This window comes from Micropterus salmoides, unplaced genomic scaffold (genome assembly GCF_014851395.1).
Source record: "Micropterus salmoides isolate LMB-PRFRI ecotype aquatic unplaced genomic scaffold, ASM1485139v1 Ms_hic_scaffold_21, whole genome shotgun sequence".
NCBI lineage: Eukaryota > Metazoa > Chordata > Actinopteri > Centrarchiformes > Centrarchidae > Micropterus > Micropterus salmoides.
The window spans coordinates 1,472,726-1,498,043 of NW_024041262.1; the positions used below are offsets into that span (position 1 = coordinate 1,472,726).

Genomic DNA, 25,318 nt, shown 5'->3' on the forward strand with positions numbered 1-25,318 from the left:
TGGTGCGTTTCAGTTTTTCTCAATCGCTCTGGCACAATCTTCCAATGACTGTTAAACTATATAACTATTTATATAAATATTAGGTCAGTAGTTACATGACTACAGTCAATTATGATTGTTTTGGCACAAAATGCACTGAGTAAGCCTTGTAGATCAAAATACTTTGCATTTGTTTGCTATTGAATCATATTTCTCTCAAATGCAATTAGTCCATACACATGTTCATTGTGTATATCCCTAGATGCTAATTAGGGCGATCAACAATCACAATAACATATCACATTTATTTAAGATACGTAATACTTATGTGATGCTGTAAAAGATGTCAGATGGACAGACTTAGACTAGATGGGGAACAATTCAATTTCCTCACAATTTGGAGCAACCAAATGCAACTGCTGTTCAATTTAGCTGACAGGTAAAACTCATAACCAATCAGTTCTCAAACACATTTATAATGCAAGGGTAAGACTCAATGTTACAGCTTTGGAATATGGAGCATCCAGGAGACAGACAGGGGCAAGAGTCTGTCCGTGCAAGAGGAAGGGGCTTTAGGGTGCCGGGTGATATGGTGAGGGGGAGAGGAAGAGGGAGAGGGGGCACAGAGGACGAGGAAGAGCCAGAGAAAGGCAAAAACACAGAGAAATCTCAAATGAGATACAGGCAACAATTATATACCATGTACTCAACCTTCACCTAAGTATAACAGACACTGGTCGGAGAGTGCAGCCTAATCTGGGCCGGTCCACAGTGTCGTCAAATAAATGTTTTGTTTAAAGTATAGTGTGTGACATGGCTGACGTCAGTACTATTCAGCTGCCTAAATATACAATGTTAGCAATTGCACAATATTACATAGTGGGTAACTATCACACATTCAGAGTACACTGTCATTTGAAAACATGTCTTTGAATTTTGTCTTGGTCAAAGCAATGATAAAGGAACCTTTTCTTTTGACTACAATGATTTATTCACATTTGAAACATAGATTTATTCTTTTGTGCCATGTGGTGTGAGGATTGTACTTTTAGATTTTAAGTTAGTTTCAGTAAATTTGCTAAATTGAGAAAAAACGTAAGAAAAGACAAATGTTATTTTAACTGAAATGCTTTAATTTGAAGTAATTTTGTCTATTTTGTTATACATTTATCTAACCCTTTGTTTTTCCTTGATGGAAACACATGGTTCAAGATTGAGTGTAATATGTTCATTAGATAAAGTTATGATTATGAATGAAATTATGATTTTCTGAAAAGCAAATTGCCTGAAGCTGATTGAGTTGCATCCCTTCTGCAGATATAAGGATTTAAAATATATTCACATTGGTATTATTGTTACATTGTCGTCAATGTTAGTAGTGTCACTAATGCTGCCAGCAAAAAATTTGAATAATTCGGCAGAAAATCCCCTCAGGAATAATAATAATTATAATATAATACTTATTTAGGAATATTCATAGATCTGATCCTCAGATTGTATCTGCAATTGAACCTGGTGACTGTCCAGTAGGTAGATTTGCTTCTCTTTCCATCCGTGCAAGAACAATAGGGCGGTTTGTGCCTTGTTCCAACAATATATATTATCTATAGGCTTACCTCCAATTAAATGCTACAAAGACCAAGGATATGATAATTTATTTTAGAATGAAATCATCCAAACCACCATCTCAGATCTTAATTAAAGGAACTGGTATTGAATTTGTAGAACAGAAATATCTAGGAACAATCATCGATAGTGACCTGAAATTTGATACTAGGTCCGATGCAATTTGTAAGAAGGGTCAGAACCGTTTGTATTTCCTCAGGAAGTTAAATGTTTTTGATGTAGACAGGACAATTATGTGTTTGTGTAGTCTTTTATTGAATCTGTTCTTGCTTTTTATATGATTGCATTGTTTGGTAACCTAAACATTAGAGACAAAAACTAATGGAGGGCTAATGAAAAACAACACTGTGACCATTATTTCATTATTTATGTTTCTGTAGGCTAAATTCCATATACACAAATGCAGATTTACAAACAAATAACCTCTGTTTATAATCCTTGAAAAGAAATTGAACTTTATTTTAGAATGATCCTTCCCTGCAACAAAAAGAAAAACATTCATTATCTTGAAGCAGGAGACGTTTGAAGCTAAACGCTCTATGTTAAAATAATTTGAGCAGGTGTTTTTTTTTTTTTTTTTACTGTAAGGAGATTCTCATGTCATCAACACATTGAGATGTTACATTAGAGCGGATAGTGTTTCCATTGGAATCTGTAGCCAGCAGAGGGGGTCATTGTCATGCGGTTACTGTTACAAAACACAGGGTCAGTGGCCATGGAGCAGTTGCCTGGTCTGTAATCCAGGCTTCCTTATATGAAAAATGGATGACCAAAAATAGCAACAACACTATAAAAGGTCATTTAAGAGGCAACAACTCATAGCAGACAGTAAATTAACTTTCAGCAATATCATATTCATTCAACATCATATACATACAAATCAGATCAACACCACAGAATGGCAGTAGATTTAGAATCAGAAGGAGCTTTATTGCCAAGTAGTGTTTTACACATACAATTAATTTGCTGTGGTGATAAGGTGCTACACGCAGACAAACATACAGTCAACATAAATAAATGTAGAAATATATAAATATGTAATGGAAGAACAACGTTGCAGATATATACATATGCATTATTCTGGGTCTGTGCCGTGCAGAAGTAACACAATGGAAGAGAATATTGTGTACATATAAATATATAAACTGACAACATAAAAATATACAACAACAAAGATCAACAATCAACAACAAATATGTGTGACATGCCAGGTCTGTGCACGACACTAGATGAAACAGTATTTACATGTGCAGAGACATTTGTATCATTTGCAAGTGGAGAGTGTCAGTGGGGGACCTGGGCCTTGTTAATGAGGCTATTTGCAGACGGGAAGAAACTGTTTGTGGTGAGAGGTTTTGGTCCTGATTGTCGCGGTGGCAGCCCGGCTGTCGGTGAGTGTCCTGTTTCTCCTTTCCCTCACATCCTGGTTTCTCCTGTGCCTCCTCTCTCTCTCTGTGTGTGTGTGTGTGTGTGTGTGTGTGTGTGTGCGTGCTCTCTCCCTCCCTGCTCCGGAGCCCGGTTGGCTACTCACACCTGCACCTCGTTTACCTCCATCCCCGGCCACCGCACCTGCCAGCCATCAGCCTCATCACAGCCAGTATTTCAACCCCGGCTTTCCACTCCATCCTCGCTCGATCGTCGCAGCTCTTGACCTGGTGTCGCCGCTTCGTTCTGGCTTTATTTCTTATACTCCTTTTGCCTCTTGTCCTCTTGCCTACTAACCCTGTCTCTCTGTTTTTCCCCGCCAGGTTCACTCACCTCTGCCTCCCAGCTCGGCCAGCCGGGCTCGCTCGCCTGCCTCCTCCTCTCGCCGCCTCCACGACACCCCCCCGGCTTCTCCTCTCGCACCCCGCCTGGACCCCCGTCTCCGTGTCCTCACCTACCCGTCTGCCAGCCTCCCCCTAGCCTCCAGCCTTGTGCCCTCCGTTCCTCCAGCTTCTCGGTTCCCCGAGTCCTCGTCTGCCTCTCCCCCTCCTTCCACCTGCCCTCGCCTCGAGCCTGTTTTTTCCCCAATAAACCTCTTTTTCACCCTCAGCGTTGCGTTTGGGTCCGTTCTGTCTCCCACCGTTACACTGATGGACCGCAGCCTCCTGCCAGAGGGGAGAGTCTGAAACAGTTTGTGTCCGGGGTGGGAGGGGTCAGCTGCAATCTTTCCTGCTCACCTCAGAGTCCATACGGCGTACAGGTCCAGAAGAGAAGGAAGATTGCAGCCAATCACCTTCTCTGCAGAGCGAATGATGCGCTGCAGCCTGCCCTTGTCCCTGGCAGTGGCAGCAGCGTACCAGATGGTGATGGAGGAGGTGAGGATGGACTCAATGATGGCGATGTAGAAGTGCACCATCATTGTCTTTGGCAGGCTGAACTTCTTCAGCTGCCGCAGGAAGTACATCCTCTGCTAGGCCTTCTTGGTGAGGGAGGTGATGTTCAGCTCCCACTTGAGGTACAGTTTGGATGTCACAAGTAGGAATAAAACTTGCGGTGTGGTATGTGTCATCCTCAAGCTCAGGTCCTCTACCAGAGGCCTGGGAGTTTGAGGGTTCTGCGCAGTATCTTAGCTGTTCCTAGGACTGCACTCTTCTAGACAGAGACCTCTGATATTTTACCTGGAATCTGCTGTATCCACTCTCCCAGTTTGGGGGTCACAGCCCCCAGTGCGCCGATCACCACTGGCACCACTGTTGATCTTATTCATTTATTCATCTCTGATGCTTTTATCTAAAGCGATGCCGCATGGTCGCATGCCTCTGGAGCAAAGAGGGGTTAAGTGCCTTGCTCAGGGACACATTGGTGGATGGGTCACAGTGGGGGATTGAACCTGGGTCTCTTACACCAAAGGCATAGTCTTATCCACATCTTTTCTAGATCCTCTTTCAGCCCTTGGTATTTCTCAAGCTTCTCGTGTTCCTTCTTCTTGATGTTGCTGTCGCTTGGGATTGCCACATCTATCACTGCAGCCTTCTTCTGCTGTTTGTCAAACAACATGATGTCTGGTTGGTTAGCCATCACCAGTTTGTCAGTCTGGATCTTGAAGTCCCACAGGATCTTAGCTCGGTCATTCTCAATTACCTTAGGACGTGTCTTCCAGTTTGACCTTGGGACTTCCAGCCCATACTCATGGCAGATGTTCCTGTACACTATGCCAGCTACCTGGTTATGGCCTTCCATGTACGCACTTCCTGCTTGCATCTTACACCCTGCTTTTGTCTCAGGGGCATCCTTGCACCTGGGGTCCTGCCTGGGGTCCTGCCTGGTGTGGTAGACCCCAGCCTCTATTGATCTTGTACTGAGTGCCTGTTCTTGTGCCGCCATGATTAGTGCTTCTGTGCTGTCCTTTAGTTCAGCCTTTTCCAGCCACTGGTAGGATTTCTTGATATCAGTCATTTCTTCTATTTGTCTGTGGTACATGCCGTACAGCGGCTTGTCTTTCCATGAAGGTTCTTCGTCTTCCTTGTCCTCACCTTTGGGTTTCTGCTGCCTGAGGTATTCACTAAGCCCTTCATCTTTGGGGGCCATCTTCCTGATGTCCTCCTGGATCTTTGTCGTTTCATCCTGGACAGTGGTCTTGACACTCACTTGCCTCGGCCTCCCTCGCTACGCTTGGTGTCTCTGTAGGTATTTGGCTATGGCGGACTTACTTGCTGCCTCTAAATGGTTCCGTTAGCCTGCGGCACCCCAAGGTATTTGTAGCTGTCCTGAACATCTGCAATGTGGACTTCTAGTAGTTCAACCCCCTCGGTTCTGATCATTTTCCCTCTTTTTGAAACCATGCGACCACACTTGTCCAGTCCGAACGACATTCCAATGTCGTTGCTGTAGATCCTGGTAGTGTGGATCAGTGAGTCGATGTCTCGCTCATTTCTTGCATACAGCTTGAGGTCATCCATGTAGAGGAGGTGACTGATGGTTGTTCCACTTCGGAACCGGTATCCGTAGCCAGTCTTTGTGATGATCTGGGGTTCAGGCCTATGCAGAACAGCAGCGGGGATAGTGCATTGCCTTGGTATATGCCACACTTGATGGTGACTTGTGCAATTGGCTTTGAGTTGGCTTCCAGACTTGTCTTCCACAGCCCCGTTGAGTTCTTGATGAAAGCTATTAGTGTCCTGTTGATCTTGTACATTTCCAAGCATTCCAGTATCCATGTATGTGGCATTGAGTCATAGGCTTTCTTGTAGTCAATCCAGGTGGTGCACAGGTTGGTCTGCCTGGTCTTGCAGTCTCGAGTGACTGCTCTATCAACCAGTAGCTGGTGCTTTGCTCCCCTAATGTTACTGCCCATTCCCTTCTGGGCCCTGTCCATGTATTGAGCCATGTGCCTACTCATCTTAGCCGCTATGATGCCTGACAGGAGATTCCATGTTGTGCAGAGACAGGCTATTGGCAGGTAGTTGGATGGGATTGTTCCCTACTGGGGATCCTTCATGATCAGGACTGTCCCATCCATCCGCAGTTGGTTCATTTGTGCTGCCAGGCGTTCATGGAGTGCAGTTAGTTTCTTCAGCCAATAGGTGTGGATCGTGTCAGGGCCTGTTGCTGTCCAGCTCTTCATACCTGCCACTCTTTCTTGGATGTCTGCCGTTGTAATGGTTACTGGATCTTGTTCTGGCAGATTGCTGTGATCTGTTCTTAGATCCACTAGCCACTGAGCATTGGTGTTGTGGGATGCCTCTTTCTCCCATATGTTCTTCTGGTACTGTTCAGTCTCAGCCCTGGGTGGATCTGATCTTGTGTTGTTATCCTGCCACTGAGAGTAGAATTTGAATGGTGCGGTGGAGAACATCCAGTTTATTCTCCTGGTTTCTGCTTCTTCCTTGTATCTCTTTAGGCGGGTAGCCAGAGCGGTAAGTCTTTGTTTGGCAGTCTCCAGAGCCTCAGGTATCGACAGCTTGTTGTATTTCTTAGGTAGCCCTTTCCTTGCACCTTTCTGTAGCTCTGACAGCTGACTAACCTCTCTTCGTGTTGCCTTGATCTTGGCCTCTAGCCTTCTCCTCCATGGGGGGTAATGCTCTTTGTGGCTTGTGGTGTTCATCTTATAGCCAAGCATCTCTAGGATCACTGTTGCTGTGGCGTACATCCGCTCATTGGTCTCGGTTATGGCTTTAGTAGGGATAGTATGTAGTGCTGCATTCACATCTTCTAGCAGACTTTCAGAGGGTACTTTGTCACTTAGCCTTGGCAATCTTGGTCGTTGTACCTGGGGGTCCAGCTTGGTTATGATCTTCAATCGTAGGTCAGTTGCCCTTATGTTGAGTGATTCTGTGCCGTAAGGGCTTGTTGTTATTGGGGCTTGGGACCCAATCTCTGAGTGTGGGGATGATTATGATCACATATCCCCTGCTGACCTGTCGTCCTGGCTTGTTGTACTTCGTCAATGTGTAGTTGTAATAGCAGTTGCCGTTTGTGGATGTTACAACACTGAGCTAGGAGTTGTTTCTTTGTCAGTGTTGATGATGGGTTTCGAAGCATCTATATATCCCATAGTGTCTGCATATAACCTCTCACGGGATTGCTTGTATAGAAGCATTGCATCAAATCCATATTTTCTGCTCTAGTCCATGAATGTCTTGTTCCAGTAGCCCATTTATCATCAGGTTGACCTGGTTCCCTAGCACCTGACGTGGACTTGTTGACAAGGGTGACGTCCGAGCCGATATGGCTCTTGTATTTGCGGTTTCACTCATGCCTGAGGTAGGCTTGTAGCATTAACAACCTTGCCTAAGGGTCCACCTGGATACTCCCGCCCTGACCGAGAATCGAACCCAGGATCACCTGTACCAAAGTCAGTGGCATATATATATATAAACACCTCTGGTTAGGTGCTGATGCAGAACCTGGCTGTCCTAGTTTAAAAACTTTTCAGTCTTTTAAAACAAGTTAGTTGAAAGATGGTTGGCAGGATGATACTGTGTACATTTTTCTGTGGTCTTATGGTGTATATCTCAACAAGGGATGGTAGCTCCTTACCTACGATTTTTGATGCAGTGCGAACCTTTTCGTCCAGTCATTTCAGGTCTCCAGTCTTACTGAGGTACTTCCATACCAAAGTTACTCCAAAGGTGAGGATTGTAACAGTGGAGAGTGAGTGCCCCTTTGGGGCACCAGTGGCAATAACCAAAGACTTATAAACTCTGAACACTTGCCTCCTTCCCTCCAAAAAGTCCACTGACACAAATGTTTCGACTCCCAGTTGGAGAAGGTTATCATAAAGCCTGGATAGTAGAATCAAATTAAATGTGTCTAATCAACAAACAGAACCTTTGCAAGTGGCAGGTTCCTCAAGGCGCTGAATGACTGAGCACAAACATAATGGCGCTGCATCATCAACAGACCTACAGTATTTGCCCTAAAGGCAAACTTACACGGTTCAAGAGCTACCCTAGACAAGTGACTGCAACAGATGCGCAAATTGAAAATCATTATCACAGATATTAAGGCGACAGGTGTATAATTATATAGGCAGTTTGGGTTAGATTGTTTTAGGCATAGGAACAATAACAGCAGACTTAAAACATGCTGGGACCCTTCGCTCTAAGAGTGATTGGTTAGAATATGTGCAAGCCCATCTCCACACCATTTCAGGGTGGCCGCTGACCTTAAGTCAGGGCCTGCAGCCTTCCTGTTGTTTTGTCTACACTGGAGGTTTTTCACCTCATGTTCAGTAAGTAAAAGAGGATACACAGCAGGGTCTGATGAGGAAGTGGCAAGGTTGGAATCATAATCTGTGATATGGCAGGTGGCAGCCAGTTATGTAAGTAATAAAGTGTTTGACTGTTATCACATTGTGTTTTTATAAGCTGCCTGCTCTGGTAACCTAGTCTACACCTTTTGTTCTTGTTCTAACAGAGCCTATACTGTGAAGCATGCTCACATACTCTATTTTCCCTGTAGTTTGAGCAAAAGCTTTGCCTGAAAAGCAAAGCAGGCAACTACCCCAGTCGAGAGGATAAGTATTCATTATTACTTAATTTAACATATTAAATGACGACCTTATTGTCCTCCTAAGTTTCTCTATAAGGGATTTTAATCCTTTGTTCACAACAGTTATCATTCCTTATGTGTTGCTAATGCTAGCTACCATAGTAAGCATGATAGTAAGTACCATAGCTACTTAGTAATCACAACTGAATTAGACTATGATCACTAAATTAGACAACAGGACACAATTACATAAACATGCAAATTGCCTTCCACACATCAACGTTAAGCTCTGTGATAAAAACTGAGCTGGACCATGAAGCCATGATAAAAACCGTACCATTCTTTAATTCAGTACAAAAAGTGCCACACTCAGGCCTCATAGACACAAGAGACTGTACACAGGAACAGAAACTTGGGTTTTCACCCTTTCTATAGTACAGATAGGTATACAGCAGACTGTGGGTCCAACAGAAGAACATACTGAACCCTTATACAGGTTTCATTGGGCTAGAAATCTGATCTTGTTGCCTGTGTAAATCTACCAAAAAGCCAACATCACAGCTAGTCTCAGGGGAAACCCAGTACATTGTTTTAATGGCAAATTTACATTGAGATGACTCCAATTTAAATGAAACAGAATAAAACAATATAGTTCCAAAGGATTTTTAATACTATACAATGAATAATAATAATAATAATAATAATAATGACAGACATCAGAAGAGCACAGTAATACATGACTTGACTTTTTTTACTACCATTTTCAGGGCAACTGCAACAGTACATTGTTTCATTCAACTTCATCTGCTATAAGATGCAAAATAAGTCAACAAAAACCTCCACCACCCACTATCATCCCTAAAGGGAATATTATGATGTTGTCAGTTGTCTTATGTTTTACAGATATGTGTCAGAATGAGGAACTTCCATATTTGGCATTCACCCTTCCACATTTCAATGGTTCAGTGTGTTTCTTTCTGGCTGAACTTGGGATTTTCCAGTTATGGAGCGCTTTGTCTAACATGTGCTATTCTGCTGCACTATTTCTCAGCTCCTCTGAAAAAGGCTGGATGCTGAATGGCATGTGGTAGGATTTATGTCCTTAGATCCACCAGTTTTACTTAAAAAATTAAGAATGCAGTAATGTAATTTGTAATAAACATGTATGTTATAAATAAAATGTCCTTGATGCAAAAACAACATGCCAAACTTTAAAATGTCAGTGTCCGTTAAAAGGACCAAATCTTTCTCATTTACACAAAGAAAAAAACGGTTGTGGTCTCAGATTAACAATTATGATGATGACAGTTCAGTTTGATGGAAGTTACCCAAGATTACTTTATGATTCCATACTGTAATTTACAGTAAAAGGGAAGAAAAGAGAAAATTTCTCAGGACATTTTTTTTTATATCTTTGATGTTTTTTCCTCTACATGGCATACTTTTGGGTCCATTCTTTTGCTACTCTGTTGTATCTGAGAAGAGAAAAGAAGAGAGTGAAGTGAGTGAAGTTAGTGGATGATAACCACTGACAAAATCAGGTAAACGCATGTCCACTGATGATGATGATAACAATAGTGGACAATGCACCACACATAATGCACCACCTGAGCCTGTGTATACTTACTTCTCTTTGTCGTTCTTGTAGATGTGTGCTATGTCTGGAACTAACGGGTCGTCTGGGTTTGGATCACAAAGCAACGAACATATGGATAATAAAACTGGAATGAAGAATGAAAAAGATGTCATTAGTTAACATGATGAATGGTGTTTAAAATGAGTCTACTCCTGATAGATCCCTACATGCAGTCACCAGGGTTAGGGGTGGCAGCTTCACCAGGAGTGACCCTGTCAGCACAGACTGGGAGTTGGGAGGGAAGGGTATGCTTAAAGGGGACCGATTATGCTCATTTTCAGCTCTATATTTTTATTCTGGGACTCCACTAGAGCAGCTTAGGCTGATTTACAATTCAAAAAAAGCCTTATCTATCTTCTACTAGCCCTTTATGCATCCCCTCAGTTCATCCTCTGTCTGAAACAAGATACCAACGATGGTCGTTCAGTCTTGGCCACAGGTAGTCTTAACGACTGTAACGACTGTCGTTACAGCAACCTGGAACACTAACGAACCAGCAGTATCGATGACCCTGGCAAACGACCCCACTGAGGTTAAATAGCTGAGTTTCCCTGCCAGTCAGTCAGAACTGAAGAAGTCCTTTGGATGATGGACGAAACATCTTCCAGTATCTTCAACCAAGTCCAGTTGCCCTTGACTTTAACCTTCGTTGGAGAACCCGGTACTGTGAGCCTGCATCGCCTCATACTTGTGCTGGTGTGCTCGACAGCAAAAGACAGCTACAGTAACTTAGCAATAGGGCTTTGCAATATTAAGATATATATCCTTTGACAGTACACAAATGTCTATCGTTTACAATTATGCTCTATCGTTTATTTTGTTGTGTCACAAATTCCACACTTCACCATAATATTTCCGCGAGGGGACAGCGTGACAGACTATTTCACTGAATTTACAAAAAAATTTGTATATTGGGATATGTACCGTTATTGGGATATGAAATGATCCATATCGGGATATGAAATTTCAGAGCAGCACAGCAGCTCCAGACAGCGACACAATTCTCCTGCTGCTATTGCTAACATCACAACAACAGCGTGTCTTAGTGAACTAGAAGCTGAATGTTCGCGGGCAAGTCATTAAATGTTACCTGACACACATCATGGCTGGAACGGCTGGGGTAGTGTTGCGTGGTTCATCCATACAACAGACTTCTCCCTTTGGTATGAGCCTCATTTGTCATGAGTCATCCTGTTCAGTATTATCCAGTTATGAGAAACGTCACTCTCCTCCACGTTTGTTTATTCTTAATGCAAATTTCTTCCCTGCAACACCAGCAAGTGTGGAAGAACGGACCGCAGTTACTTTCAAGTTGGATATTAGTTTTACGTTGAATAGTCGTCAGATGTCTGTCAAATGTCCAATGTAAAAATAACTTCACCGCGGTGCAAAGCGTTGTCCCCTCGTAAAGTGTTGAATTTGCGACACAATGAAATAAACGATAACATAATTTTGAACGACAGACGTTCAAAATATCGTCAAATGATATATTTCGTCATATCGCACAGCCCTAATCAATACTCTTACTAGTTATTTTACATTCACTAAAGTTTTTGTAAATGATCTTTTTTTTAAAGAATACATTCAGAACATGATTAGAATATTATATTTTAAATTTAACTAAAGGTTTGGTTTACAACAGCAATGTCCTTATATAAACTCACTGGAAATAAATCTAAAGTGTCTGATATTCCTGACATCAAAATACTAGGTCAAGTTCAGAAAGAATGAAGTAGTCAGACATCAGGCCTTCCTCCTGTCCTCCTCTCACTGCTATGGGAATACTAAGCTAAACAGCTAGACTACATACAGACCGCTTTTGTTTTAGCATGTTCATGAACACGTTGCTATTAGCTTAACAAGTGCACTGGTTTTAACAACAACTGCGGACAAAACAGCTGGAAATATTACCAGTGTTTCCCATACAGTGATTTATTTGTGGCATCCTGCCACAATATCAACATTGACTGCCACATATTGATTTAAAATGGGTAAAATCTTATTTCTTTGTAGAGAGGCACATTAGCACATGGATTCACTCAGCCCCTCCTTGCCCCGCTTTCAGACTAGCCCCTCCTCTCTGTGCACACTCTCAGCTGGGCTGTCGGGGTTAGCATTCTGCACAAAGCAGCTAATCAATATCAACTGCTTGTGCAAGTAGATAATGTTAATTATTTAACTCCAGCGCTGAATGTTTGCTACCGCAATCCAGATGAAAAGACTCAAAAGGGCTCGTCCCGAGGAGGTGCAGACAGTCTGAACCTGAGGTATTAGTAAAACAGTGTACCTATACACTTCCGAAAAAACACATGGGAAAGCTGAGCAGTCCAATCAGTGTGATTAACTATCCAATAAATTTGTTTGGAATATTTCCAGGTTTCAATCAGTGCTGCTGTGGCAGCTGAAGCAGCAAGAGAGGGCCAGAAAGGGATAGCTGTAGCTAATGAAGAGAGAGATGTTGGAGAGGAGAAGGACAGCAGCCAACATGCTGCCGTAGATGAGCAGCTAGGGCAGAAGCAACAGGTGAGACTGTAGCAGGGCAGGTCAGGAAAACCTCTCTCTCAGGAAAAGGGATCTCATTTCTATTCTTCATTGTATTTACTTTGTTATTTGTTTGACATAATGTGAAGCCCCCCAACACCAGCTACCATCACAAATAGAACCTAATTCTGTGGGAAACACTGATCACCTTTTCTACTTTTTACTTGAGTAAAAGCCTACCTTCACCTGGTTTAAGGCCTCTCTTCTCCGCTGTATGTGTGAGAGAGTGTGTGTGTGTGTGTGTGTGTGTGTGTGTAGGAGCTGAGCCCTGCCCTTGGTCAAACACGCAGAGGAGAGGAAAGAGAAGCTACCACAGCCATAAAGTATTTCTTTAAAGATCAGCATGATTCACATGGGTCACATTTTCAGGTTATAAAATCTGGAATTGTGGATTAATACAGAATAACTCCATTCCTGTGATTTTGTAGATGAAACACCAGGGGCCTGTATCACGAAGCACGATTTGAGCTTATCCAGGTAACTATCTATTTTAGGTAGTATAGCCTAAGCCAGAGACTGGTCATGTTCCGTCCCACCTTTTGCGATGTGGGCGCAGGTAATGAGGTGAGTTTTCAGTAGCATAAATGTTGAGATTCAGTCTTTCAACCACTATCTGAGCACATTTTATGAGTGTTCGTTTCATTAATTTAGAACAATGTTTGGAACACTTTTGAGTGTGTTAAATAAACTGTGGTGTTACAGTTTGCTCGTTTGTAAAATATGACGCTCTGCTGCCAGTAGACTTGTTCATGTCTGCGATTGGTCATCTGCTGCTAACACTGCCTCTTGTATGTGAACACGCTCACGACTGGATTGGGAAACCCTGGGTTGAGTTATCGAGTTGATATCCAGCTTCGTGGTACCGCTTATCCCAATTGCGATTATTAGGGTTAGTTAAGCCAGATAAGTGAAAGATATCCTGGGTATGTTGAACTCGCTTCGTGGTACAGGCCGGATTATGCTGAATGTCAAAGTTTAAGTATATTCAAAAGCAAAAGCATATTCCTAACTTTGAAATGGCAACAGTTAAAAGATCAAAATAATGACATAGTGGAGCGGTTGTAGTTACCTTTAGACACTGTTAGTGCTGGAGACCACTGTGACCGTAGAATGTCCAAACAGATACTCCCATTGCTGTTTATATTTGGGTGATAGATCTTTGTAGTAAATGCTACCTGTAATAAAAACACATTTTATTCACACAGGTCTGTAAAGCAGAGAACATGCCCTTCCACAGCTACTCTACTAGTGTTTGCATTGTAGCAAGACGTTCAGGCTAAAATGCGGCTACCGGGCTGGTTACAGCAGTCTCAGTCCACTTAAGTATAGTATCTTGCTTAGTGTTTTTATTCCCAACCTTTTCTCTTGTGGTAATCTGTCATGGTACCACAAAGAAATGAAACTTGGTTGCAGAAACTGTTCTGAACACAAACTAGACTAACCCTGCCCGGTCAGAATGACATCAAGTTCAGCGTTACACTAAAACTTTTTTTCATGTAGTTTGAATGAAATATGAAACACTTAATAGCCTTGAGTATGTTATCTTCACCTGTGCTGTCTGCTCTGTGTGTGTGGAGGAGCTGCCTCTGACACAGAGAGCAGACAGGAGCACAGAGAACGCATGGTCAGCAAAAATGGTCAATGGTCGGTCATCAGGGTTTTTCCCGCATAGAGAAATTTTTGGCACCCCCCAAAGAGGTTTTAGTGAGTGCCAAAGGAAAATCACCAGCGCCAAAATGATCACAATTGAAGAAGTGTTTCAAATATTCTCCTAATGTGTTTTATAGTCATTAAACAAACAGCTTTTGAGCAAGCAGAACATAAACTTAAATACAACATCTTGACTTCCAGCAGTCACCTGTCCTCTCATCCACAGTCGCTATTTGGTTTATTTCTTTACACATGCAGCTGGCGCTGGATTTATAAATCAGCTGCTGCGTTGGTTTGACTGCGCCTGAACGCTAATGACTTCCTGTATTTCTCACAATATAAAAGCCATTTGTGCTTGAAATGTGCCAGTATTCACCCGTACTGTCACTTTTAAATTTTACTCTTTGGTGTACCAGCAGTGGGACTCTCCTCTGCCCTCTTCAGATCAGGTTTTCTGGGCACTAAGTGACGCTCACCTGTTCCTGTTCTCTCCTGCCTGCTAATCTCCGCAGGGAGATCGGGAGCCTTTCATGCAGCCGTGTGCGGTAGTTGCTCGTCAAAGTCACTGGTCATGACCTGACCAATTACATACAGCCTGAAGTAGGCGGGACATTAAAAAAGGCTGAGGCACTACAGCAAACTTTAGAAATGTTGAACTTCTTGTTCTGTATGGACAGCTTTTACTATTGACAAGTTAGTACTTTGCATAAATAAATCAGAGACTGACCATGTGGAGCATTTGTCTTGCACAATAACCCAATGACCAAAAACAACCCACAAAATAACTGCTGTTTTGTCCAACTTGAATTAATATTAGGCTACTAACAGTAAGCTACAGTAGCCTGTATGATTTTCTGAAATTATAATGAATACACAAACATTAGCACTAATCAAACCTTAACCACAGTGGTGTAGGCTAATGTAAGAAAATGGTTTCATTTGTGAAAAAAATAATAAACTATAAACTATCTGAAGGCAGATTAACCAAATCAAGTGTAACCTGTGTATGTGTGTGTGTGTATATATAAAGTAAAGTATGATGTTAGTATAATTTTATATATATATATATATATATATATATATATAAAAATATACTAACATCATACTTTACTTTTATAACTTTACTCCTCCAGGCTGTGGATATAGTTTGCTTATCAAATGGTCAGAAATAGCAAAAATACATAGATTTCGGTCATAAGGTAACTCATTGCCTTTACTGCACGCATATTACTGTTGCGCGAAGTCACCCCCCCCAAGGACCATTCTGACCCAGGAAAAACCCTGGTCATGTCCATTTATCATAGGATAAGTTGATAATGTAATTACCGTGACAGGCCTTGAGAGCGCAATGCAACATTATCACCACTGGAAAAACAGGTGGTGTCCTAAATCCATTCTAAATCTATACAGTATGTACTACATTCTAATCATCATAGTGTCCCGTTTTAGCTGTGTTGACTGCACATGATAAATTTGTGTGATGTTGGATGTCAATCAAACTGCAACTTTGAAAAGCTACTGCCAATTAAACTTCGCAAACAGACATTTAATACTTCTGTTTTGATTTGGACCAAAACCCTCAATTTTTATTTCTTCCAGCTGTGAGCAGCTATCCATAGTGTGCATACTCAAAGCCTCCTAACTGTGCATTCAGACCAAATGTGAATTTAACCCTCGCAACGCTTTCCTTGTGGGGGTTTTATCACTGGACAACTGCCAAGTGTTTGGTAACGCGAATAAACATAATCAAACTGATGCCGAAATAACTACAATATGACGCAGATTTAGACAGGACAAAGCTTCGAGTTACCAAACCAGCTCTTACCTTTGGTGGCTTGAATGGGTAGTCAGTGGGGAAGTGGATTGTGAGAAAGAAAACTCCTCCTTGGTAAGGACTGTCACCCTGACATAAAGACATGTGAGACACTGCTGTCAGTAAAACACTCCACACCAAATGCCTGACAACCAGCACACAGTCACCTTCAGTGAGAACAGGGACCTGTGTCAGGAAGTTACTTAAGCTGGCTCTTTGAGTTATCTGGATTCTGAAACCCTGGTGATTTTTGCTGTCACAAAGCTGGTTACCAACTAGCTGTATGAGTGTGTACACACTGAAGAAGTGAAGTAATTATAAGCCAATCAAACATACTGCTGACAGATCAAGAGCAGCCATTTAAAATGGGATTTTAAAGTGGTACTCCCCATGGGAAGACATGGCAGTAAGGGAAAATCTGCAGACTATAACACACAACTATAACGGATTAGTATGAACAAGTAATACTGAAAACAATACAAAGTCAGTGTCACAGGTTGTCATTTGTGTTTTGATTGGTTGCCATGCTTGAACAGAGCAGGTCTTATCTAACATGAGTGCTGACGAGTGCAACTCCTGCAGAAAGCCAGTTGAGCTGACTGGGGTTCAGGTAAGGCCTGCATCCTCTCTTGTTCTTGCCAATCAGTGTATGCTGTGGCATGTTAGTAGCTGGTACAGCCACAATGCTTAATGTTCATTAAACCCCCTAGACCTAACAACAAATCATTTTACCAGTACTACTTGTGCCGTGACAATAGTGACAATAAGTAAGTTTGGAATTATCATATTGGAAGGCTGTTGATTAGATGGCCTTCATCATAATGAATATAGGTTACACTGGGTCTCCTTTACTAGAAAGTTTAATTAATGTGATCCGTTCTGTCTGACCAAAATCATGTTGTGAATTATGTTAAAAAAGAAAAAAGTAATGGAAAACTACAGTTTATAATAACATGTTATATTTTTGTTGCCCAGGCCATTTGTTGTAATTGTTAGGATAACATACTCAGGGAGTTAATTGATGAGATCTCAGAATGCAGCAGCATTACTAAAAATAGGTTCCAGGGGACAACCAACGTGAGCAGTTGATCATAGAGGTGGTGCTCAATTTTAGATTGACTTCCAAATACTGTCTGAAATGACTGCTCCTGAGCAGGACAGCATTTGCTAATCTGACTTTGTGATACAGCTTCCATTAAAATATGTTTCAATTTCTCAATGAACATCCGCAACAGTGTTTTGCCTTATACACGAGAGATTTGCTTTGACTAAAGATTGTTTCTAGTTCTGTATTATTAATTATCGATTATTAATTCTTCTTCTGTTGTGTTCCCTTACAACACTTGTGGATTCTAAGACAATGCCATCCCAATCTTTTTCACATTTATTGTGCGTCCGACATCTGAACATGTCCTTAGTATTGTATCTGGTCACAAATATTCCAGATTACAGTTTGCCCTTCTTTTTAAGTCTTGGCCTTGTTAGTTTATCCTCACTCAAATATAGGCAAGTACACTTTCAAGCTGCAAAAATTTGATTCCATGTCACACTTTGGCTCAGCAGAGTTACATTGTGTGACACAAAGTACTATGACGGGATGCAAGACTACTGAAAGGTAATACAAAAAGTAGTACAAACAAATCCCCTCTGTGGTCTTAAAGTCATATCTAAAACAATGGTAAACAATCTCAGTGTTTCCCCAAGGATTTTTTTCAGGGGGGTGGTAAACCCCCCGAAACTACTAGTGTCGTGGAGCGGGTGTGTTATGTGGTGTCCTCATAGACACAGTGCACAAATTTTTGCCTGTTGACGTTCAGCACATTCTCCGTTCCACTACGACATTTTTACCTCTAAAGTTACTACCTCCTGATGGAGCTTGCTACAGTTATACAATATTCACATATTGGGCGACGAGACCATGGATAGAGCCCTATGAAATACGTTTTAAGCTGTTGCCAGCTTAAAACCATTCAATTTTTTACCAATGTTTTTGGTTTCTTTGTTTTACAATTTAAGCACATTTAGTAATCTGAAAGAGTGTAATCATGTGGTGGATGAATAAAATTCAACAACAAATATTACATATTGATTCAATATCAATGAATTTAATGTATCATGCAAATATGCATATAGAAATATTCAAATGTATGTGCAATTATTTAAGGGGACAATTCACGATAAATGTATTACAACAGTAGGATATTAAATACTATAATGTACAGGTATTGTGAATTGTTCCATAAACTTGACAGCTTCCACATGCTGCTTTTTTTTATCTTGAATTCATCTCTTAAAAAGATCTTTAGTCAAAACAAAAGTACATAAAATGACAGAATAACAGAACTATAAACAAATAACAAAGGGGTATCATCTAACAAACAACAATGGCATTAAAGAAAAATATTTAAATCTTTACATATTTTAACTGTTTTGATTTCTTTAGTATTCCTTCAAATATAGTTTATAGTTTCAATATAATGTTTAATTTCTTCTTAAAATGTCTTAAAATGTGGTAATTGTGGTTTCTTCTTAGAAAATTTTTGAATGTAAAATTTTCCATAAAATAAAGAGGTTCAAAATATATATTCTTTTACAATCAAAATCAATCTTTTTTGTAATAAAATTAAAAAATTTCTTTTCTGTTTCTTTTCAGCAAAGTAATAGTTGAACCAGTGTCTTGAAATATTCTAAATCTATCAATAATTTGGTACAAACACAATCATAAAATAAATGAAAAATGGTTTCAGCCTTCACATGCTGCTGAACACACTGTAATAAGTGGGTCTGACGATGGTACTCTCACAAACGGAATATGTGACTCCACCCACACAGCCACAACAACGGTAGGGGAAACACTGAATCTTAAGTACCCATAGCTACTAAGAGACAATTTCTAATGTAGCACAAGCACAGGAGTCTTTGAGAGAGGACTGAAAGTGATGGCGTAATACTCACCGGACCCATTATGGTTGCCTGCCAATGAAACACTAGAAGCAATTAAGGGAGAAAGAAAGACAGAAGAATGTAAGCTGTACATCACAAACACAATAGCTGTGTTTACATGGACCCTAATGGTCCACTAATGAGGATTTGGAATCATAGCCCATTCTGAATATATCTCATGTAACCACCTCAATCCAATCCTTGAAGGAAGGAAGGAATTTTCAATGGGGTTGAGGTGGGTGATGTAAACCTTTGATATGTAAACCATTAATCTGATCCTTTCTCTGTGGCTGGAAAGAATCCATTGTTTCTGCACAGATTTGACCCACGTGGTGGTAACACTGGCTTCAAGTCAACGAGTTTCCAGGAGGGACAGACACATGGCAGAAGCAAAACAAAACAGGTCTGTGGCTGTGTGCTGCATTCACATGGATTCAGGCATGTTTTCTCCTTGTGTAGGGAGCTAACATCCAGATATAAATGCCATCACGGAGGACGGCAAAAACTTAAAATAATTTAACTTTAGAGGCCAATGCTGTCTACCGGTCTTCTCTAGAAGCCTCACATCATTTTACCATCCTCCTCTCCCTTTTGCCGTCTGCCTGATTCCATGTGAATGCAGTAGGCAGAAACGCATTCTCTCTTCTTCTTCCGTTTCTGGCAGATTAGACACTTTGCAGCAGGTGGAACCACTTCGTGCATGTAAAAAAAAATTATATTCTGATTAAATGCTTTGAAGCATGTAAATGCACATCTTATAGAATAATTTTATTTAGGCTGCATGTAAACAGTTATGGTCTCTAATCAGACCAATTTCAAGTATTGTTCATGTGACTGCAGCTAATGTTCATCAGCCATTATCCATCAGTTACAACACACTATGTCCAGAGGATTCAGGAATGTTTTTGTTGTTGCATAACACTGAAATTCAACCGTGGCGTTCTGTCAGGAGATGCAGTGACTTAGACTAACATTGAGAAAAGCATAAATCCGGTAATACAGACGGGGACACGGTGGATATTTTACAAGCATGGACCATGTAAAGCAAGGCTTAATATTAATTAATATTAATGAATAGTACATTCAGTGAAGGTTAATACCTCAGCAGTGTATTTAGGGTTCTATGTGTCATTTAATGTTTTTATAGAAGTAGTAACATACAACAGGCAATCCACTGCAAAAGTTACTGATTCAGGCAGTTACGAGGGTGATTCAGTATAGTCAGTTTGGTTCACAGATTCACTGACGGCCATTAATTCGTACATGTACTGAACTCCTCTAGAGGTGTGCATGGGGCACTAGCATGGTGACATTTTATGCCTTTCCAAAACCAAAAACACTACAAAATGTAAAACTTAAAAATTCCAAACTCTGTACATGTTGCACAAAACATCAAAGTTTGACAGGTGGCAAACAGAAACTAAGTAGGCAAAGCTTAGTGAATTGTCATTATGATGATGGATTAACACAGCAGCACCTGCAAGCAGAGAACTTTATAGTGTACCGTCAGTCCCAATAAACATATTCCTGTTACATAAGTCGAAAATATTTAACCAAGCTGCATTTATGGGCCCAATTTCCCAACAATGGCTTGGGGAATATCTGTAACATTCGACATTTGAACTGCACTCAAAGTAGTTGCCGACAAAGCTTTTTGGTGACTCAGTTAACTGAATCCACAACGCCCTGGATTGGAATCTGGACTGGAATTGTCCAAATCCTCTTTCTCCCCTAGCCATTACTGTCCCTCTTATCAGAAAAGACAAAAATATACATCTTGAAAATGTTCATGCCATTGTCTCTACTTCTAGAACAAAGTGTATTTGTACAGTTACCAATTTTGTTGGTTTTATATTAATCAGTGGAAACATTTTGTTTTGATAAAGACATTTGTGTCACATTTCTGTATTATTGCCACCTATGAACCATAAACTGTCACGTGAGAAAACTGACATGAAATGTGTGTGCGTACTCACAGTCATCCCCCACTGGTCCAGCAGAGCACTGTGCTGGAGGGTCTCTCTGCAGGTCCTGGAGCTCCTGCTCAACAGCGCAAAAATACTGCTGTTAGGTATTTAGTTGAACAGGTACTAATTTAATATACTGCTACTACTAGAGCAACAACTTGGGATCACAGTGACCTGTCTTTATGAGCTTGGTACAGTGACATCTATACAGTTTTGTTTCTGTATTTCATACAGACTTCACTTCATGTGTACCATGTGTGTTTTTCCAAGAAAGATATCTGGACAAACACATGGGGTACAGAAATTTGGCAAAAAAAAACAATCTTTACTCAAGATCAGGTAGCTTAGTCTGGTGCTCTATTCAGTGCTTTATTTAAAATTTCCACAAGTCACATTTGTCCATGACACCACCATTTGGGTTATTTTCTTCAATGTTAGAAAGCTTCTGCAAAAACAACAGAAAATATTATAGTAATTCTACACATTACTAGTAAATGAATGTTTATGTTAAAAGTTGGTGGCATGCAAAAACCAACAACAATAAAGTCGTATTTTGTGAAAAAGAAACAAAATTCTGTGCTGATGTTGCGATCAGAATAAGCCATACTTTACAAATATAAAAAATACAGCAGATACTAAAAGTCTGTAAATGTTAGTAATGTAAACAAAATATTTAACTTAAAAGGTGTGTGTTAATTTGTTAAGTCACTAATTAACAAACATCCGCAGCATCAAGGTAAAGGGGGCACAATGATTTGGGTGTGATGGGTAAAACATTGACTAGCTACATAGGGATCCTGCACGGTATCAGTTTTCAGTGCCACATCCCATCTTGTTGTTTCAAATGCAGTTAGCAAATAACTTGTCTCAAAAGGCTTTCCCTCAACCCTCCTCTACTGTCCTCAACGCACTTTTCTGTTGGAAAGGAGTGGCATGAAGAGCTCTTCTGTGAAAGCTCTACACATGTTAAAGCCTTCATAAATCATTATAACACCTACTTTCCAATGCAAATGGAATGGCATTCGTGAGAACCTGCGGTTATTTAGAACCGTGTGATGCTTCCCTGGTGTCTATCCATATTTATCATTGTATTAAGGCAGTTAGAGCACAAACATTTAGCAAAAAGCAGTGGGTAAGTGGGTAAGACACTTTGTGTTGTGAAGCACCTTTCCTGGTCACTACAGTAACATTATTTGTCCACCGCCAGGAGGACAACAGAACAAGTACAAGAGGGCTGCTGTCCGGTTACGTAGACAAGAGAACACACTGAGAGAGAGCTTCAAAACAGTGACAGATTGACATGGAGGCAGCCAGAGTAGTTACTAAGCTAACGTGGCTATTTGTTAGCGAGCTAACTAGCACTAAACTTTGAAGTTGCCATTGGCTGCTGTATCTATTCTGGGTGGTGTCAACAAACACATTATTTCCAAAAACGTTACAAAGTTTACCAGAAGTTGTTTTAATACAGGGACAGCGTTGGAATCTTTGTTGATAAACCTTTTTTTGTGAAAATGTATTCCAACGTTAGCCTCTGCTGGGCCAGTTAGCTACCATTAGCTGGCAACCATAGCTAGCTAGTCAAATTTACCTTTTGTATTCGTTTCAGTGCCATGTTGACTGGTGCAGTGCGCTCCTCAACTCACTTCGACTCGCTCTTTATTTGAATTTTAATATTATTGCTGGCGAAGTCAATGGCTGTTCTTTATTCCCTGAGTACTTCGACAGCCGGGTATGTGTTTGTGTTTTTATAAAACCTCTTTTGTTTCCGCCTTCTTCTATTTACGGTCGCTCTTCTGAAGTGGATCATGGGAAACGTAGTTCTGAATATTGCAATCGGGTGTAACGTGGAATACTTAAATGGGAATGACTCTACAATTCTTGCATTTGACATAGCTCTGTTTCTGAATAGTTTAAAGCACTCTAAAAACTAATTATGGGGACCTTTAGTCATTACTTATTGTTGTGAAATAAAAAATCAAGTTCTGAGATACTGTTAGACTTTTTACATGTAATTGTTATTTTACTGAGCTTGGATGACACACAAATTATGCCTATTGATTCAATATACTATCATGACTTGTCAGAGTTAAACATTTTCAGTTAATTAAAAAATAATTTAATTTTAAGTTCTTTTAACGTAAAATACAAATTGTTGACGTGTAAACGGCCCACAGTTTCCCTCTCTTGCATGTGCGGGCATTTCTCATTTCTCATTTATTTATTTAAGGACAGTGCACATTAATCAACATTTCTGTAAATGTGCCAGTGTTAGCCAGCAGGCTAATTTTCAACTGTAGTCCATTGGCAAGATGTTATACTAGGCACATGTTCAAGGCAGACCAGTGATCACAGGGCCACAGCGAGGTAAAGTTAGCTAGTAGCTGTAGCCTGTCACTGATTGAGTAGGCTGAAATGCAGGAGTAATAGGTAGCCAGGGAAAACATCTTGGCATATGTAATATGTGTAATATGGGATGACCCATTAGCCACTGCTCCGGATAGCATGTAGGCTAGCGACGTTTATAAAGTCAGTTAGCCAGTTATCTGGCTAATGTTAGCTAGACATGATTAGACTAACACATAACTTAACTCTTGCAGAGATCAACATAATTATTACATTCATGTTACTTAGAAATGTGTTTTATTGTGGCCAAAAAGCTTCTTCAACTAACTTAAAACATTATGTTGGATCAACATGACTACTTGCATTCATCTTGACAATTATTAAGTTCATGTTAATTAGAAATGCGTTGTATTGTGGCCTAAAAGGTAATTCACCATACTCAAAACATTGCTTTGAATTAATGTAATTCTGCCAGCAGTCTTAACTTAAAAATTCTAGTGGCAATCGTTAACAATTTTTTTTTTGTTGACCCAATGTTTTATTTTTTAGAGTGAGCCCATAGTAATATGTGGTAGTATATAGTAGCCTACAGGTGTGTCCATGACCACAATTTGCCATGATGACAAACACAGAGATTCACAAGATAAATTTTTATCACACGATACAACTTGATGTGGACAATACCTGATGAAATCTGAGCTGAGCGTTATTTTTGATTGATCAAAACTGTCTCTTTCCCAAATAACAGCATTAAATGGACAAATAACATATACAGTAGGCTGTACTTCATCACAGCAAACCCTTGTGCACATCAAGCAACCATGTTATGTATGTTTCTAGGCTGCTATTGGTTCATTAATTTCTTTATAATATTCTACTAATAGAAGACTTTTGATACTTGCTTGAGTTTTGTAAATCCATCACAGTTTACATCAAGTCTTTGTCAAAGTTACATTACACTGCTGCAGTTTAGTTGCAGATTGATTTGAAAAGTCTGCACTGATATACTGCGCAAAGGTTGTACAACTTCGCTAACTAAAAAATTAATGTAGATTCAGATTAGATCAGAATACAGATCATAATTCTATCAAGGTACATGGCAGATTTATTTAACATTATACAACACAGGTTGTATAATGAGTTGAAGTTGTAGTTCCCTTTATGCTACTCACAAAAAGCAAAAGTTATATACAAAGTAATGTACACTAGATGTGTGGATAAACAACAATGTGATGTCACATTCACCCATATTTATTCACTCATGGCAGATGCTGCCATGCCATGTGCCAACTGCACATCAGAATGGAACAAATCATTCATCCACACACAGATAATTTGGTGTTCAGTATCTTGCCAAAGGACACTTTCATATGCAGACTGGAGGAGGTGAGGATTAAACCTTATTAGTGGACGACTGGACTCCTGAGCCACAGCCACAACTTCAAGAGCACCTGAAGATTTTCTAGATTTACCACATGTAAAACTGATTGAGCTCTTTTTTTTTTGTAAAGCCCAGCACCTACAGATGTACAGATTCACTGTAAATGTAAGAAGGAAGTGGGTGTCTCACTCAATTTCAGCAAAGTGCTGATATTAAGTGCTGCTTGGTGGAACATATAAAGATGAATTTACCAGTTGCATTAATGATTTGTAAGAGATCTTGAAGCCCTTTATTCATCTAAATTTTGTTAATAAAAACAAAATGTTCCTACTGTATTTCCACACTATCGGATGAGATTCATACAACGTGTGTGTGTGTGTGTGTGCGCGCGCGCGCAGACAGAAATCATGTGCCAAATCAGAACAGTAATACTGCCGCTTGTACGTTATGTAAGAGGGATCTAAGCATAAACACTATCATTAAGTTGTTGTAAGCAAGAGAACGGACTGGACAGCACGTCG

General features: G+C 40.4%; 1 protein-coding gene across 2 annotated transcripts; it reads right to left on the bottom strand.

Annotated features, from left to right (window-relative positions):
* Positions 1-8,843: 8,843 nt before the first annotated feature.
* Positions 8,844-22,849, bottom strand: ube2d1b (ubiquitin-conjugating enzyme E2D 1b). Of its 2 annotated transcripts, XM_038735828.1 has the most exons (7): positions 22,662-22,849; positions 21,083-21,146; positions 19,119-19,150; positions 16,176-16,253; positions 13,770-13,875; positions 10,151-10,244; positions 8,844-9,998 (listed from the first exon to the last, which is right to left on the bottom strand). In XM_038735828.1, exons 1-7 carry the CDS (start codon positions 22,683-22,685, stop codon positions 9,953-9,955), a joined length of 444 nt encoding a protein of 147 aa, XP_038591756.1. In that variant the 5' UTR covers positions 22,686-22,849; the 3' UTR covers positions 8,844-9,952. The 2 variants fall into 2 exon arrangements, with proteins under 2 accessions (XP_038591756.1, XP_038591757.1); XM_038735829.1 differs by lacking the exons at positions 19,119-19,150; positions 22,662-22,849.
* Between the last annotated feature and the right edge of the window lie 2,469 nt (positions 22,850-25,318).

What these genes read in the sequence shown, in the direction of transcription:
- ube2d1b (XM_038735828.1), bottom strand. Translation starts at nt 22,685, where the DNA reads ATGGCACTGAAACGAATACAAAAG. An exon ending in TGGACCAGTGGGGGATGACT is followed by an intron (nt 19,151 to 21,082) that starts GTGAGTACGCAC and finishes AATTGCTTCTAG; the next exon opens with TGTTTCATTGGCAGGCAACC. An exon ending in ACCCATTCAAGCCACCAAAG is followed by an intron (nt 13,876 to 16,175) that starts GTAAGAGCTGGT and finishes TTTTTATTACAG; the next exon opens with GTAGCATTTACTACAAAGAT.